General features: G+C 33.2%; 3 protein-coding genes across 3 annotated transcripts; all 3 read left to right on the top strand.

The window, feature by feature from the left end:
• Positions 1 to 840: 840 nt before the first annotated feature.
• Positions 841 to 4,998, top strand: LOC134723114 (uncharacterized). Its single transcript, XM_063586754.1, has 3 exons — positions 841 to 1,255; positions 2,448 to 2,625; positions 4,716 to 4,998. The coding sequence occupies exons 1-3, from the start codon at positions 841 to 843 to the stop codon at positions 4,996 to 4,998; spliced, it is 876 nt and encodes a 291-aa protein (XP_063442824.1).
• A 34-nt stretch (positions 4,999 to 5,032) lies between these two features.
• Positions 5,033 to 5,689, top strand: LOC134723115 (uncharacterized). The gene has a single exon (XM_063586755.1). The coding sequence runs from the start codon at positions 5,033 to 5,035 to the stop codon at positions 5,687 to 5,689; it is 657 nt and encodes a 218-aa protein (XP_063442825.1).
• Positions 5,690 to 5,788: 99 nt separating this feature from the next.
• On the top strand, positions 5,789 to 6,700 carry LOC134723116 (DNA polymerase III PolC-type-like). The gene has a single exon (XM_063586757.1). It carries the CDS (start codon positions 5,789 to 5,791, stop codon positions 6,698 to 6,700), a length of 912 nt encoding a protein of 303 aa, XP_063442827.1.
• The last annotated feature ends 12,082 nt before the right edge of the window (positions 6,701 to 18,782 follow it).

An 18,782-nucleotide genomic window follows, 5' to 3' on the forward strand; every position in this document is an offset into this window, starting at 1 on the left:
CTGTATATTCCTTCAGCTGTAGTTGAGCCAATGCAAGATTACCGCTAATAACAAAGTCAAATAAATCCTGGAAATCCTCTTCAAGTTTGCCCATGACGAACTGATTTCTCTTAGAACACTTATTAAGTTTTTCACTAATGTTAGAAAGCAAACCCATGATTATGTGACGCGTTTCAGTCAGCAATTCTCCGTTTTATAGTTAAAATCACGTGATCCTATCAAATGATATTCTCTCAGAGAAAACTTCAAAGGTTAAGTCATTTTCCATTCGTCACATTATAAAGTGTGAACTCAATATTATTGTTTTAAAATCAAAATCAAGCTGTGCCGTATACAACTATTGTATCCCTTCAAACAATGTATTACAAATCAGTTTTAAAATGAAGGAATATGTATGCCCAAAAATTAGATTTTTTTGTTACTTGCTTCAAATGTACTAGTGTAATAGTACAGATTCTTAAAATCAAGATCGACAAATAAAATGAGATATTATTATAATGTTGACGTCATCATATGCGTATTGTCCACAGAAATAAAAAGAATTGCTGAGTTTATGCTGTTTTTATTCATTTGTTTTCCCATCTTCTACCTTAACTGAAAAAAAATTAATTTCAAATAATATTTGTACTTATAATAATGCCACCTCATATGAAGTTGTTTTTACTGTTTGGTAATATCATTTTCTTAGCCAAAATGTTATCAAATCATGATACAAAAACAAATTAAGGGCATATCCAACAGTTTCAGGGGAGGTAATAACAAACGAAAACGTCGTCTATTGTTTCCCGTAATTTAACGTTGTTTAAACGACGTCATAACGGAATCACCATTGGAATTGCCATGGCCGTCGGGAAAAGGCGGTTTCTTTCCTCAAAGGAAAAGACACGGCGGGAATCTGCAAAAAAGCTAATTGAGAATATAAATGGAAATAGAAATGAAATCTTCAAAGTTGATCAACAAATCGCTGATAAACTTGTCATTAACATAGACCAAGACGATACAGATATAACATGGAAAGATGGTCGGCGCCTAGTTGAGCTTTCATTACTAGCCGAAGCTTTGAAAGCTTGCGTGGGTTGTGGCTCAAACTTAAAATTGCATAATACTATTAACGAACAAAGATTTGGATTTGCCAGTATAATGAACATTTCTTGTGAAAAATGTGGATACGTGACTGCTATACCAACCAGCAAAAGACATTTCACTGGACAACGAGGACCTGGCGCATTTGACATAAATACCAAAATGGCACTAGGTATGATTATACAAATAAATCGCATCTTTAATTTATATTAGCGTGATCCCATATTTAATCATTACCCAATTTTACCCCTCCCGCATTATAAAATAACTGCAATCATCTCGATTATTATAGACCATCCGTTATTTAAAATAAATTTCAATACAGTATAGAACAACGAAAACAGATGCGTAATGATTGATTATTGCAATTTTTACATAAGAATGCAACACAAATTGCATTCAAATAATCACCAAACTCTATGTGTTACATTTTTGTTTTTCGTTAATTTTTTTACATTAATAAGGCCGTTAGTTTTCTCGTTTGAATTGTTTTACATTGTCTTATCGGGGCCTTTTATAGCTGACCATGCAGTATGGGCTTTGCTCATTTTTGAAGGCCGTACGGTTACTTATAGTTGTTAATGTTTGTGTTATTTTGGTCTTTTGTGGATAGTTGTCTAATTGGCAAAAATACCACATCTTCTTTTTTATATCTTCGATCATCTTCCGAGATTGTTTTCATCCAGGATAGAGAAAGATAATAAAAAATGGATTTCTTGAGAAAGATAAAATACGGCGTAAACTAACATTTATTATTTAGCTTTGCGTTGAGATACTATGTAATACAAACGATGACAGTGTAATAAAAAAAATTGAAGTCGGAAAACATTGTCATATACAAATTGACATACATATGTGGAAAATATCTGACATTGAAGTTTGCACTTTAACCAAGCCGGTATAAAAGCTAAACATTGCTAAAGTACGAGATAACAAAGAAATCAATGATAAAAAAAAACGTAAATCAAATTAATAGTTGGGAAAAGGGGGCAGGGTCAAAATTGCCGCAAGTTTTGTTTAATGGACATCGATTTTATGTATACGAATTAGTCAATATTTTTTTTCCAAATTAAGTTAAGAGGGGATAGGGTGTCAGTATAAAGAAAACCTATATGAATTAAGTTTGTTATCCTACAGGGAACTTGTGACTGCCGTCCCTTATCCATCCCTTTTCCTACAATTGTGGGTTAGCTTATGTATGAGGAAACGAATATAATTTAACAATAAAACATCTTGTAGTAACTGTTCATTATTCGAACATTACTAATACGGCAATAGTGAATTCGAGTTTTTAAGTTTTACAGATATTGGAATAGAAAGGGAAATATTTGAATAATTACATGTAATTCATTTCTTTATTGTAGGAATGACCGATTGTGGCTCTGGACATCGGCAACTCAATAAGTTGTTTGCCACAATTGGAGTTCCAGGCATTTCTGCTAATGCCCTCAAGACACGGGAAAGAGAAGTAAATAAACCCCTGGTAGAAACAGCCAAAAAATCTTGCCTCGAAGCCATTGAAGAGGAGACTGCTTTAACGCTGTAAGTTGAGAATAGCATTGTGTTGTAAATATAAAACATATTTGTAATGGTTAAAGAAATGGTAGTACCGTATTACTACAAGTAAAAGTCAAAATTTCTGGTAGACAGATTGTAATACGTTTTTATAATATCAACATGTCAAATTATATGGAGATATGTTAAGGTATAGGTCTAGCGGTATTTTTATTAACTCCTTTAAGGTGGTATGGGTGTCTTTCGCCATCTTGGATTGTAAAAAACAGAGAATCTAAGGTCCATATTTTCAATCAAGTTAGCAAAATTTGATGTTGGAATTCAGATTTTTAATGTAAACTTTCATTTAAAAGAATCAATTTATAAGAATATAACTTATAAATATTAATATTTTTACAAGTGTAGATTATTTTTGGTTGTTTTTATAATATTTTCAAATTTGCAATTTAAGGGGAGGTAACTCTAAAACAGTGCATTTTCTGAAGGACTCTTCATGAAATTTTCCTATTTTGTCTTTTAGCCGGAAAAAACGTACGGTGACCCTATCTTTTCTTTTGATATTCTCAAAACATCGTATGAAAGCAATGTTTTCCTAATTTATTTTACAATTCTATCATTTTGTTTAGTTTCTATTCACAAAATGTAGTTTTTCCCTGTATAATCCATACAAAATTTGTCATTTTGTCACAACCTGTAGCTTGAGAAAATGCACGGTGACCTATCATTTTTATAATATTTTTGAACATGTATCAATAGAAACTACATTTTGACAAAGTATGAACAAATTCTATCATTTTTATTTTAGACTCCCATACCACCTTAATATGATTAAGTTCGTATGATTAAACTTATTTTTTTCTAGAATCATAAAATACATACAAAGTTCTAATGGAATTAAATTACTGTTCCACTCTCATGTTTTCTATATATTTTCAAATCCAGTATTTATGTGGTTTGAGTGCCAATGAGACAACCCTCCATATAGGTTTAACTTAGCATTTATAGGTCAACGTTGGATCTTCAACACAGAGCAAATAGAATCACGTGCACTCTATACTTATATATAACAATAAATATATCAAACACAATTTATAATGGCCGATCGCCCACAAGAATAGAAGGACACCGGATTTTATTATAAGCTATCATAACAAACATAATATTTATGCAAATAATATCTATATACATATATATCAACAATACTTTCAATACGAAATGAATACATTGACTCCGTCATAAACGAACCCGCTGGCCAGGAAAAACCAACAACGAAGTTACCTTAGTCGATATGGAAACCTGTGTCCAAACCCTAATGCTCGGAAGATCGTCTCGAGAGTTGTACTTGGACAATACTGAAAGTTAACTTATGTTTACATAAACATAATACCATCAAAATGTGTAATAGCAAACAAAAATACCAATATATAGTACAAAAAACAAGAAAAAATCAAACATTAATGAACCAACATTAAATCTGAACTTGACCAGTTCGAAGTTGGCGAGAGAATGGTCTAATAGGGAAATAAACCTGCCAAAATGACCATTCACGTGATACTAAAAATACTATCACGTGTCCATACATATATTGAAAGAACCGTTAATACAATAATTTTCCTCTATACTTCGAAACGCGGAAAATTATAATTATACAAGCGTTGAACAGGAAATTGAAATAAAACTATAACTTGACAATATCTATAATTGCCTTATGCATATTATGGCAATTGAGGCAAAAATAGTCCTGTTTGTGGCAGATTAAAAATTTATAATTGTATAATTTTCAAAACAAGATGTGTTGTCTTTTTTGTCTTGAAAAGGGTAAAAATGTAAGTCTACGAGCAAATCCCCTTGTGTCTAGGGTTATGCTTAACAGAGTTATTATAACCATAAGTAATGCAATTGCACTGCTATGTGATTTATTTTTTTTTAAATTTAGTTCCCGATAGTATGTGATGACTAAAATATCTATAAGAAAATGGGTTAAAGGTGTTATTTACACAACTCTCCATCAAAGTCACAATGTATTTAAAGTAATAAATTATATGCTACAGTAGGCCTTTGACACAAAACCTTGCCTTAGTCCTTTTTAATCGTTGAAATTATTTGTTTTATTGTAGTGATGATACACCACACAAGGGTCTCGCAATTAAATATGACATGTGTTGGCAAAAAAGGGGGAGTGGAAGGTCGTATGACAGTCCATCTGGAGTGGGTACCGCTATAGGATCGATGACGGGGAAAATACTCGATTATGGTATTTGCGGGAAAAACTGTAGAATCTGTTTATATGCTGAAAAGATAAATATTGAAGCTAGGCCTCATAACTGTAAAAAAAAATTGGAATCAATCCTCAAAAGCCATGGAGGCCTTCACGGGAGCAAAGCTGATGTAGAATATTGAAGATCTATCTCATAAACCAGTAACAATTCTTATAATGGATGATGACGCTGCAACCATGTCAAAAGCTAGGGAAGTATTGGGACACGAGTTGGAAAAATGGAGCGACATTGGTCACTCCAAAAAGTCGGTAGGAAAGGCATTGTACAACTTACAAAATAAGCACAAGATATTGAGTACACGTGTCATACAGTATTTTCAGAAATGTTTTTCGTATGCTGTCACTCAAAATAAAGATAATGCTTCAGGGTTAAAGGATGCACTGCAAGCAATAGTTGAACATGCATTTGGAAATCACGTCAAGTGTGGTAACTGGTGCAAAGCAGGAAATGTAGATTATACATATAAATCACTTCCACATGGCAAACCTTTCGAAAAGGAATCGCTGTATGTTGACTTATCCGTTATATTCAAACCTGTTGCTAACCATTCCGAGAAACTTGCCCCTGGAGGCTCCACAAGAGATGTAGAATCTACCAACAATATATATGCAAGTAAAGCCCACAAGCGCACATGTTACAGTACAAGTGAATCCCTTGAAAATAGGATTGCTGCTGCAGCTGCACAAAAAAATCTAGGGTATAACTATATGGAAGATGTTTTTGTAAAGGCACATTTATCACCAAGTAAAATTTTGGAAGTTAACTGTCAAAAATTATCAAAAGAAAGAAAACGCCAGTTGAAATTTGAATGAGACCCTGAAATAAAAAAGAGGAAACTATTGGTGAAAAAAGAGAAAAGATCTAATACGGAATCGTTGGAGAAAAAAGAAGGAGTAACCTATTCATCTAATATGTCATTCGCCTCTGTCACTTGTGATGCAAGTATACCTGTGATTAAATATAGACCAGATTTATCAGAAGTTGCTAGTTGTGAAAATATCGTTGTCTTTGACTTGGAGACATCTTCCTTAGGCTTAGATTGTGATATTTTACAAATTACAGCATCCCATTTACATAAAACGTCGGAGTACAGTACTTACATTCAGCCAAGTAAATCAATTTCAACACAGGCCTCAGCTGTTACTTGTTTAACTAGCAAAGGAGGCGTGCTTTTTTATAAAGGAGACCCTGTTCAAGTACTGTCACAAGAAGCTGCATTTCAAAACTTTACCTCTTGGTTAGAACAGCATAAACCATGTGTCTTAGCAGCTCATAATTGTAAAACTTTTGATGCTCGCCGATTACTGTACAGTCTGTCAAAATTTACCTGCTTCGGAGAATTTAGACAAAATGTTAGTGGTTTTGTGGATACTTTGCCATTGTTTAAAACATTCTACCCAGATTTGCCTAATCATAAGCAAAATACAATTTTTAAAGACGTTTGCAAAAGTGATTACATTGCGCATAATGCAATTGAGGATGTTGAGGCTCTTAGAGTTTTGTTAGGCAATATTTCTATTGACTACAAGAAATTTTCATTTACCATTGAGAGTATGAATTCACAAATGAAGTTTGACAATGTTAGTAAAGTAGATCAAGAGACTTTTACAACCTTAATTACTCAAAAAATCATAAAACAGAGAACAGCTGATGTTATGGCCAAATCAGGCTTAAAATTAAACCACTTATATTATGCATTTGAAAAGGAAGGAGAAGACGGAATTCGAGAACTACTATTAGAAAAGAGACGAGATGGATCGCACAGAGTAACAAAGAACAAATCGATAATAACGAAGTTAATTGATTATTTCAAAAGACAATAAAACATACATATTTGCCATATGTCTTAATTATAGTGTTCTTATATATAATGGTACTCTACTTGTGCAATGATTAATTCAAGTTGGAATTATTATTTTTTTTTTTTTAAAAACCCAATTATCTGAAAAAACGTATAATGAAAAGATAAAACTAGAAACTAACCCTTTTACTAATGTACGTCTCTTGACATAATAAAGTCTCTCTCTTGATGACATGATAATGCAACAATCTTCTATAAACACCAGCTTTTTTAATGCCCGCCCACGACAGTAATGTTTTTATTTCCGTGTTTCCGTTTGTCTGTTCCTACGGGTTTCTGTGTCTGTATACCCAATAGTTTGTCCATCCGTCAGTCCCGAATCAGGTTAGTGTTTTTTTTTGTGTGAAAGTGGTCAGAGGACGTCATTGTCACATCGACAAGAAACTTGGTACATATATTCCTATAGATGAGTGATGAGTGACAGTCCTTTACAGTGTGCATGCCAAGTCAGAGTTTCAAACTTGTGGACAAGCTTGCTATGTTATTATTGTAAAGAAATTATGTAACTGTATGCATTAGCAACTAGACCCTAATTTTTGCAGATTTAAGATTTCGACATTTTATTGTACAGTGTTCCCCTGAAATATATTTCATTCATTTATTCAGGAATGTCGTTTTCTTTTACATTTTAACGTCACTTATCAGTATTCCACTGGATGAATATATACAGTACATACATTTAAAAAAAAACATCATGTATACGGTAGAAAATAAAGGGATATAGAGTAAATGTACATGGACCAAATAACACAAAATACATAGAAAAAGTACAGATTATTAATGTGCAGGTCTTTTCATTGTTCTTTATCTTCAATGATTACTGACTTCAACAATGAGCAATCCATTCATACTCTTCAATGCATCAAAACAGCCTCTTTTGTTGACTTAGGTGGTACTATTGGTCAAATATAAACCACAGTTCGCCATCATGTTCCCCATCCGCCTCGGAGTTGTCAAATTGTGTTCTGCTTATGTTCCACGGTTCTCCTGTCTAGAGCACCATTTTTGTACTCAAGACTCCAGAATTAACCAATAAAAAAACTGGATTTCATGTTTCGGGCATGATTTTGTGCTCCAAGCACTGAGCAAAGTTTTATGAGCCAGAAGTCAAGTCATAAAACTTTACTCAGTGCCCGAAGCACAAAAATCAAGCTCGAAACACGAAGTCCAGCATCATGATTGGTTGATTTTGGAGTGTGAGTACGAAAAACTGACTAGAAAGTTTTCGACTCAAGGCCAGGTATACACTTATAGGTTAAAAAGATGTAAATAAAGATTATTGCCGCAACTTAGATTTACATCCATGATGATAGGGAGAAGTAAATTATCGCCTTTAAAGTATAATTACTTCCTTGTAATCTACTAATCATGATTCACCGTCCGATGGTTTTTGTACTTTAAGCACTTTCATAATAGGTTTCTAAAGAAGTTGCAGAAATCTAATTTAATGCAAGGTCAACCGTAACTGAATGACCATTATGTTTTCTTAGAACAACTAGAAATATGCCTGATTAGTTCCGATTGAATGCCAGGTGTGAAAAATAAATTAGAAACGAAAGGAAGTTTTGATCCGGAATGACAGATATAAATACGAAATATCAAATAAAATAATAAATATGTTGGCCATATATATATACTTTGGAATTTTTGCTACTTGAAAAATAAAGCCCGATTTTACCTTGATTTTTGTTCAACTAGTCGTAATTCCACAGTTTGCATGTTTTGCGGGTTTCACAATTTTAACAAACACAACAGTAAAACTAACGGATTCATTATTTCATCCTGAAACGGGTTCATTATAAATAAAAAGATATGAGATGAGTGCCATTGAGACAATTTTCCAACCAAGTCATAGTCAGTATCATAGTGTATGTATACATTTTTCAGCCACACTGTCGCACTGCCTCTAAAAAAATACCGGGAAATGTAACGTTATTTCCCGCAACGTCCTAATTTTTGGCGCAATTTGTTAGGCTTACGGAAGGGATTGAGTAAACAATATTATATTACTCGATTTTTCTCAAAAACGAGTACGGTGACACATATTTTTCAAAACGTTATGACGTTCCATTTTTTTGAAGGAATAACATATCTCACTTTGGCCAAATCGACACCGTTGGAAATAATATAAAAAATCAAAAATGTGCATTTCAAATGTTCATTTCTTGCCGTTTTTTGAGGAATCCATAACGTTTTTAGCTATATTTGAGCAAGAATTATTGCTTTAAATGGTAAAGTTAGATTTTTCTTACCATCTTTAATTATTTAGCTTTCATTTGAGCCCAATTATATAAGTTTATGTTGATTAAAAAGTCATATTTTTTTTTTTGAATAAAAAACGTTTTTTTACATCAAAATTACAAAAAATATCAATTTTTAGCAGCATTTTTTGCAAAAACGAAATCGGCAACATATATTGTTTATGCAAAATTTGATTCTCTGTCAATTGAAGAATAAAGTATCTTAAAGGGAAAAAATTCTCACTGTCAGAAATAAACTGTTGGATATGCCCTTAACCATATGTTACAGCACATTCTTATTTCTATTTGCTAAAGGTTTTTCAACAAGCCTACACGTCCAATATAAAATGTATTTTTATCTGACTCTGATAGCACAGTAGAATGAAGATCATGAACGGTAATGTTTTCAAGGTACTTGACTTTGACCTACTATGTGCCTTATATTGCTTACTCCTTTATATAAGGTTTGACTGATGTCAAGGCAATTCAAAGCTTGACGTTTATAGTGTTTGTCATTATAATAGCTTTATCGCGTTATATGTTTTATCTTCAACAATTCTATTAGACTCAAGGGGATAAAATCAAGGACTATTTTATGGCGCCTTCCGTATAGTGGCCGTCATTGTGAAGTAAGGTTAATGTCTAAAAGGCACAAAAATGTTTTAAATATTAAATGCTATGGACCCACCTTGAAATTTCAATATGAGAGCTTTTTCAAAGATGTCTGTCTCAAAATATCAAAATTAACAAATATCTTTTACAAAAATTATAATTTAGAATGTTAGTAAAGATGGGTCCTTTCCCGCTTGCCATGATTTAACAGGAAATCTTAACATCGTTACTGACCGATAGTTGAAATCATTCCACACTACAGGACCTAAATATCGTCCCCAATTAATTATTAATTGGAATGAGTTTTGTAGCATCATCCACGAATTCACTCCGCTTTAAATAGATAGAACGAGAAAAATCTAACAAGAAAGCCTTAGATTCTTTTTTTAATTCAGTAATAAACATGGTTGATATACGTATATAGATATAAGAAGATATGTATGTGCCTGTCCCAAGTCAGGAGCCTGTAATTCAGTGGTTGTCGTTTGTTTGTGTGTTACATATTTGTTTTTCGTTCATTTTTTTACATAAATAAGGCCGTTAATTTTTTCGTTTGAATTGTTTTACATTGTCTTATCGGGGCCTTTTATAGCTGACTATGCAGTATGGGCTTTGCTCATTGTTGAAGGCCGTACGGTGACCTATATTTGTTAATGATGTTTGTGGCATTTTGGTCTTTTGTGGATAATTATCTCATTGGCAATCATACTACATCTTCTTTTTTATATGAGTGCCAATGTGGCAACTCTCCATCCAAATCACAATTTATAAAAAAAAAAAAAAAACATTACGCACGGACTTCAACACGAAGCTTCGGCTCACACCGCATGACAAGCTATAGGGACCACAAACGACTAGCGTCAAACCATTCAAACGCGACAACCGATGGTATAATCTGTATAAAAAAACAAGAAACGAGAAACACTTATGAACCACATCAACAAATGACAACTACAAAACATCAGATTCCTGACATAGGACAGTGCAGACAGATGCAGTGGATTTAAACTTTTTAATAGGTTCCAAACTTTGCTCTTATTAAAGAAAAGTGTTACATCACAACATAGAAAGACACACTATACATTTTTAATTGGAAAAGCTTACTTCAATCAAAAGACATATTTACACGGGTGAACATACACTGAACGAATGAACTTGATATATGATACAATGTAAATACCAAATTAATAAAATAAGGGTTGGATAAATAAGAGCAACGGTGGTATACCGGTGTGAGATGTTGATCAATTAAAAAATCAATTATAATCTTTAACAAAAAGCCGCTATATACAATGATAAACAGAAGTATATGAAGATGCTCCACAAAACCTTTTTCTAAATTATTAACATCCATTTTATCAGCAATCAAAGACGGGCTTCAAAGTTATTGTGAAACTGCCTATTCTAGAGGTGGCGTGAATCAGATGTGGATACTTAAAAATTCCAAAGATCTTTTAGAGTACATACAATCTAACTCTCTTTCATCTTGTAACAGTATTAAAACATTTGACTTCTCTACTCTTTACACAAGTATTCTACATTCCAAACTTAAAGACAAATTAAAAGAGTTGGTATCACTTTGCTTCATAAAAAAGAATGGCCAACGTAGATACAAGTATCTTGTCTTAGGGAGGGATAAATCCTACTTTGTAAAGAATCACTCTGAAACCGATATTATCAAGATGCTTGATTTCTTGATTGACAACATATTTTTTACGTTCGGAGGACGTGTTTTTCAACAGACTGTCGGCATCCCAATGGGAACAAACTGTGCCCCTCTACTTGCTGACTTGTTTCTTTATTATTATGAGGCTGACTTCATGCAGGAACTTCTTAGGAAGAAAGATAAGAAGTTAGCAATATCCTTTAACTCTACTTTCCACTATATAGATGACGTTCTTTCACTAAACAATTCAAAATTTGGTGACTATGTGGAACGCATCTATCCTATCGAATTGGAGATAAAGGATACTACAGATACAGTTAAGTCAGCTTCATATCTTGACTTACATCTAGAAATTGACAATGAGGGTCGGTTGAAGACAAAACTTTACGACAAAAGAGATGATTTCAGCTTTCCAATTGTGAACTTTCCATTTCTAAGTAGCAACATTCCAGCAGCACCTGCATACGGGGTATATATCTCTCAATTGATACGATATTCCCGTGCTTGCATTTCCTATCATGATTTTCTTGATAGAGGGTTACTGCTCACAAGGAAGCTGTTAAATCAAGAGTTCCAAATGGTGAAGTTGAAATCATCCCTTCGTAAATTTTACGGACGCCATCACGAGTTGGTTGACCGTTATGGAATAACCATTTCACAAATGATATCGGATATGTTCCTCACGTCGTAACTACAATCCCCTTCCCTTTCGTGAATTTGACCTACCGAATTAGACTATTTACCGGATTTGTAATCACATAAGCAACACGACGGGTGCCACGTGTGTAGCAGGATCTGCTTACCCTTCCGGAGCACCTGAGATCACCCCTAGTTTTTTGTGGGGTTCGTGTTGTTTATTCTTTAGTTTTCTATGTTGTGTCATGTGTACTATTGTTTTTCTGTTTGTCTTTTTCATTTTTAGCCATGGCGTTGTCAGTTTGTTTTAGATTTATGAGTTTGACTGTCCCTTTGGTATCGTTCGTCCCTCTTCTATGGTATGGTATTAAGTTTAAATGGAGAATGGAAATATTTTTTTTTTTAATAAACAATTTTGTTGTAGCAATAATGTTTTTTGGCCGACTGAAAACGGTCTATACATGCGGATATTTCTTCTGCGTTGTTGGTCCATGCTTGATGAAATGTTTTGATGTCTAGTGGGGTTGCTGTCTCTTTCACACATGTGTTACATTCTTTTTTATATACAGTAACAGTTGGTGCAATAATGTCGGTGCTTTGTGTTCCCCTGCTGTTTGTGTGTGTTGTTCTTGTGTTTTGTCTGGAACTATCGAGGTGAATCAAATGCAACTGATTTTTACAGTTGTTCTCATGTATAGCTGTTACATCAATCTCCCAGGTTAAGCGCTCATAAATTATTTAACCACGCCACAATGCCACATCCAATGTGCCTGTCGAAATTCAGGAGCCAGTAAATCAGTGTTGTTTTGGTTTTTTTTTGTCGTTTGTTCATACTTGTGTTTCATTAATTGTATTAATATAAATAATGCTGTTAGTTTTTCTCGTTTGAACTGTCACATTTTTGTCATCTCAGAACAATTTTAGCTAAGTATACGGTTTTAGTATTTCTAATTGTTGAAGGCCGTACTTTCTGTCTTGTATCAATTACAATATATATCTTTGTCATTTGAACTAAAGTGGAAAGATTTCTTTTCTGCAATAAAATCTCCATATTCTTATATAGTAATTTAATTTGCGTATCGTACTTTCTGTCTTGTATTAAATACAAACGTGGGGACCAAGGTTTTTTGAATGTCTACTGGCAATGCGGACTACACTTTCTATTCATGTATACTGAAAAATCCTAACGGATTCGCTACATTGTTGAACATTGCCTTGCATATCTTTCTGCATATAATTATCTTTGATTTGAAATGCTCTTATTTAACTCATATTTTTTTCTTACATGATTTCTCTATTAGCAGTATGAAGAAATGTTTAATCATTTATGTAAAAGAAATCAAATGCCATGCTAAAAGCAATGTGACGTGTTTGATTTTGTTTTGGTAACTAGCTCGATAAAATGAAAGATTAAACTGTCATTTGGAAACGTCAAGGTTGAATATCAAATGCAAATATCCTTACAAAATTTATTTGCAATGTAAGGTTATCTGCCTACCTACTTTCCCTGATAAATATCAATTTATCAATCTGACAAGACATGATATTGCGCATCCACTCAGACTAAAGGGCTGTATTTATTTAACGAGAAACCTGTGAGCTTTGTTCCTTCGTCATCTTTAGATAGTGCATTTCAAATCGTCGTTTGATTTAATTAATGAACCTATCGTACTTTCTGTCTTGTATCAAATACAAACGTTGTCACCAAGGTTTTCTGAATGTCTAATGATTTTTCAGTATACATAAATGAATTTTTAAGACCGTTGGTGATAGTTCTGAAGAAATAAGCATTTGATATTTAACCAAAATATCTTATTTTTGGAAGGAGTTGATACAATGTAAATATATTCATCAAAGATTCCTGGATTGAATTTTTTTATCTACGCCAGACGAGTGTTTCGTCTACAAAAGACTCATCAGTGACGCTAGAATCAAAATGTAAAAAAGGCCAAACAAAGATCGATGTTGACGAGCATTAACCTTGTAAACAAAAATTTCAAAAACAATTGAAAGTTTGTTGACCTAATTGAACGCATTTATGACTTTTGGACTTGAAGTAAAGGATACCACAGATACAGACAGTTGTATGTATCCTATATCCCTGACGAACATTTTACAAAAACTATCATACAAAGGATGGTCGTTTCTATGATATCTATACTTTTTGTGAGAAGCTGATATAAGAGTAAGATCGATACCCCTTCCTGACCGGAATATCTTCGACTGAAGTATTCAATACTCAGTGTGTTAAACAGTGTTTTTATTACAGTAAACAGACATAAAATGCAGCTTCAGAAGTTCGGGATAGTTGTATACGTTTGTTAGTCTGTTTTTGAATGATTTTGGAACAGTTAATTTCAGTCTTGTTCATTCCGATCACTTTCTTTTATATTTAAGGATATTGAATATAAAAATGTCGCCTTTTGATATTTATCGTTTTTAATCCCAAATATTTTTCATTGCATGAATTTCACTTTTTTCCGAGGTCAGCGTAGAAAATTTTTTGTTGTATTGAATTTTCATGTTTCCAAATAATGGTTGGTTTAGGATAGCGTATTATATATTGGATTTCGTATACTGAAAATGTAAGACCACGTTTAAAATCAAGATAGTATTTTAGAAATTATCCTTTTGTAATCCGCGTTAATCCGAACATTTTGCTAAAAGCTTTATCACAATTATATTTGATATCAAACTTTTGTGACCACCATTTGGCTATCATATTCCAGATATCAGGTTTTGATCTTAATAATATTTTGCATACTTTCGATTTGTTTGGATTGAATAATCGAGGCTATATTGGTCATACCCATTCTCCCTTCCTCTACTGGTTAGGAACCCACGTCCCTTTTAACTGAATTTACTTTTGCCTCCCATATAAAATTGCACATGTTTTTTTTTCCATTTTAATATTTTTCCCGTATTCCTCTCATTTTAATTTCGAATGCTATTTTAGATATAATCAACGATTTTAATATTAAGACCCTGCCCTGAAATGTTAGGTCACAAGATTCCATACCTCATGACACACATGAATTTGCTTTATATTTCTAACCATATAGGTATTATAATAACACTGTATCAATGCTTGACTCCCAATGCTTTAATTCCTTGATTGTTTTATAAGCCCTAACTGTTTTATTTCATCTCAAACTAAAGGATACGCCGACAAAGTAGATTTTTTGTCTTTAGAGAAGAGGCTTATGATATAAAGTCCAGCATCGTGGGGATGCCTGATAGTATTTAACAGTCATAGGAACAGTATGACGTTATTCTAATAATCAAATGTTTACAATATACATAATATATCTAAATATTATATTTACAAATAAAGGCAAATTAGTTGAAATCTGTTTATTATACTAAGCTTTAAGACAAAGGAAGAAAGAGTTTATTTTGCTTTAAAAATACAAATGTATATAGGTATATAACACTGTCATGTCAATTTCGCTTAAATAAAAGTATCTATTTCTTGTCCAACTGATAAATAGTTTGCCCTTGCAACACGGTCATCATTACCTTCGTGGAACCGATTTCGTGAACTGGAATGTTAAGAATGTCCTTATCAACAACAACAAAATCAGCAGCCATACCACGACCTAAGAAGCCAACTTCATTCTCTTGTCGCATTGCATAAGCTGGGTTAACTGTTCTCATTTCTATAGCAGATTTAATAGAAACTGACTGCTGATCTCTCTGTGCAGCATGCTGAATACTTATAAACGGGTTAAGGATACTAGCATCCCAATCACTCCTTAGTGTCACGACGGCTCCTGTGTCAGCAATGCTTCTCACTGGTATGAAATCTTTCGCTCTTTCTTCACCTACAGCATGTATAATTGGGCCTTTTTCTGCCGGTAGGGTATAATCGCCAGTAACCTGAAAGTCGGCAATTACACCTAGTTCTTGGAATCTGTGAATATCGCGTTCGTTTACATACTCTAAATGAGTCATGCGATTACGAGTGCTCGTTAGGTCTATGGCTTTTTCAATTGCATTTAAAACCTCTTGCTCGCCACGGTCACCTATAGCATGGATATGGAAGTCAAAATCTGGTAGTTGTTCAAAGTATTTTTGCAACCTATCTTATGTAAAATAATTCATGCCAATATTATCCGCTAGACCAGGTAAATGAAGATTCTTTACATACGGTTCCAACATTGCGGCTGTTGTACTTTCAGCTATTCCATCTGGATATATCTTTATTTCGTTTATTTTTAGGAAGCATTTGTTTTGGTTATAATTTTTAGTGTGTAAATCTTTTAACTTTTGAATTTGCTCTGCATCATTCATACTAGGATACGCCCAGAGTCCTTAAACAGTTAGAACGGTTAATTCGCCATCATCGCATACCCGTTTCCAAGCAGCTTGGTGGTTTCGCTTCCAGTAAGTTTTTGCGTCGCATACAGATGTTATTCCGTTCTTTTTTAATTCACCTAGAGCTAAACGTAAAGCATTGTAGTTTGCCTGGTCTTGGTTATCAAAGGATGCTATAGCCAGGTCCATCATTTCATTTCCCGCATTTTCAAACAATATACCGTTTGGTTCACCAGTTTTTGAGTCTTTCATAATTATACCACCAGGTTTATTTTGCGTGTCTTTCGTGATTCCTGCCTTTTTCAGAGCCAATGAATTAACCCATACAGAATGAGATGTTTCTTCCATTATAACGACAGGATGTGTATTGATAACATCGTCAATAATTTCTTTCGGTGGTCTTCCTCCATTTTGGATATGGTCCAAAATAAATTCAATCGAATGACCGTGACCTAAAACCCAACCAGTTGCATCATTGGGCGGTTTACGTTATAGATAATGCATATTTTAAGGTTTTTCTTGTCGTAGAACACACCGAGGGGTGACAGGATTGATCAAATGAAAGACCGACCGGAGGGAGGTCTTTCTTTGAACAATCCTGACACCCCGAGGTGTGTTCTACGACAAGAAAAACCTTAAAATATGCATTATCTGACTTATATAACGTCAAAAAATATTAATTTTATAAAGATTTGTAAAATTTAGTATCCTTTTTTACCGACAACACTAAAGTGGGACATTCCTTTCTAATACGTTCAGGTTTAATACGCCCTGCGGCTCATTTAAAACGTGAAATAAAACTCACTAAATAATTTAGATATAAACCTTTTAAAATTTGTTATCCATACACAATAAAAATATTACTGTAACTGCACGAAGTAAGACACACATGTATTGTTACCATCCGATAACGGTGTATGACAAATACAAGACACATTGTAAGTTATTTAGTGTATCACTTAGCTTATGGAAAAGGGGGAGGGGTATGTGTTTTTTTTTTCGTTTCGTTTTGTTATATTATTTCTATCGCGGAAAAGTTGTTATTTATTTAACCATTTTACTTGAATCGAATGAAAATTTCAGAAAGATTGTCTTTCGAACAGCAATACATTTTATTAAAAGATAATCAGGATAAAATTATATACCCTCCGCACCGACCCTTTCGTGTTATTCAATAGAATATAAGATTATTTTATTAGTTGATCATTTGATAGAGTAAAAGGTATACACAAATTTTAAAAAGTTACGAACTGACACGAAAACGAATATAAATACATGTAGGTCACAGTATGATTTCCTATTCAGTGTGTATCGTTCTGAACATGCATGAAATATTTGCCACTGGACGTTAAGCAATCAACCTATTCAGTTTGACTCAATAAGATTTTCAAAATCTTACACACGAATATGTTAAATCTGGATTTATTTTATGAAAGTCTACATTAAAATTCATCTGACCTATATGATAATGTTTCTTTATTATAGCGATAAATAAACAAAACTTCACGTTATTTGTTTCTACAATTAAATTGCGGGTCTACAATGACGCTTTCTTTTACATCTATCATCGGTTGAACTTTAGAAAATAAATATCCAAATCGGCACCAAAAAACTATTAGACGAATAATTTTTTTAAATAAATCATATATATAGATTGCATGTTAATCAAGGAAAATAATTACCTTACACAGGTCATTATTTTATGCCTTGGAGCATATACCATTGAAACATGGTATCGTCCGGGTTGATTCTGAAAAATAATGACCTGACGTTCTGAAAGAAAATAACTCTATATAGGTATATAAATTGAGATATTGCATCCTTCAGGTCTTCTGGAAGAGTGTCCGATGGAATTCGACATCCTCCACCAAGTGTTGTCATAGCCTCTAGAGGATGTGTAAGTACATCATGGAATCCGGGGAGAACTGTTTTCCAGTTTAAATCAAATATCTCACTCAGTTCTGAAAAAGGTATGTTGTATTTTACTTTTACATAAAACAAGTTATTTGAATACAGAACATCTACGAAAAAGAGTTGGAAAGATTTTCGTAAAGAATTATTTGTACTGACAATAAGCTAAATATGAAAACATCTGCAATTTTGGTCAAACTTAACAGTACTTATAAGCTTCAAAACAAACACACACACAAATGTCCTAAAAAGTAAATAATCAAAGTAAATAGAAATAAGATGTTGTAGGAATGCCATTGAGACTACTATTCATCCAAGTAACAATTTTAAAAAGTAAACCATTTTAGATCAAATTAAGCCCTTCAACACGGATCTTTGGCTGACACGATCTCCTAGCAATGTTCTTGTATAAAATGTCAAACAAAATTTCTGAGAAGCTTTCTATTTAAGGAAGTTTCATGATATACCGCAGTCTAAGATTGTATAATTGAAGTGTGCAATCGTTCTAGTATAAATCTGATCATTTGGAGACATATTTGTATTATATTGGTTACACTGTTTATTTATATATAGAAAACTTAGTGATTTATTGCATTTTTAAAAATGTTTTATCAAATGCTAAATATTTGTGTTTCTGGATATTTTTTTAATTTAGTCATTTA

This window comes from Mytilus trossulus, chromosome 6 (genome assembly GCF_036588685.1).
Source record: "Mytilus trossulus isolate FHL-02 chromosome 6, PNRI_Mtr1.1.1.hap1, whole genome shotgun sequence".
Taxonomy (NCBI): domain Eukaryota; kingdom Metazoa; phylum Mollusca; class Bivalvia; order Mytilida; family Mytilidae; genus Mytilus; species Mytilus trossulus.

Excerpts from the sequence above, each read along its gene's own strand:
- LOC134723114 (XM_063586754.1), top strand. The coding sequence starts at position 841 with ATGGCCGTCGGGAAAAGGCGGTTTCTTTCCTCAAAGGAAAAGACACGG. Across the intron at positions 1,256-2,447 it reads AAATACCAAAATGGCACTAG|GAATGACCGATTGTGGCTCT; the intron begins GTATGATTATAC and ends TCTTTATTGTAG. Across the intron at positions 2,626-4,715 it reads GAGGAGACTGCTTTAACGCT|TGATGATACACCACACAAGG; the intron begins GTAAGTTGAGAA and ends GTTTTATTGTAG.
- LOC134723115 (XM_063586755.1), top strand. The coding sequence starts at position 5,033 with ATGGATGATGACGCTGCAACCATGTCAAAAGCTAGGGAAGTATTGGGA.
- LOC134723116 (XM_063586757.1), top strand. The coding sequence starts at position 5,789 with ATGTCATTCGCCTCTGTCACTTGTGATGCAAGTATACCTGTGATTAAA.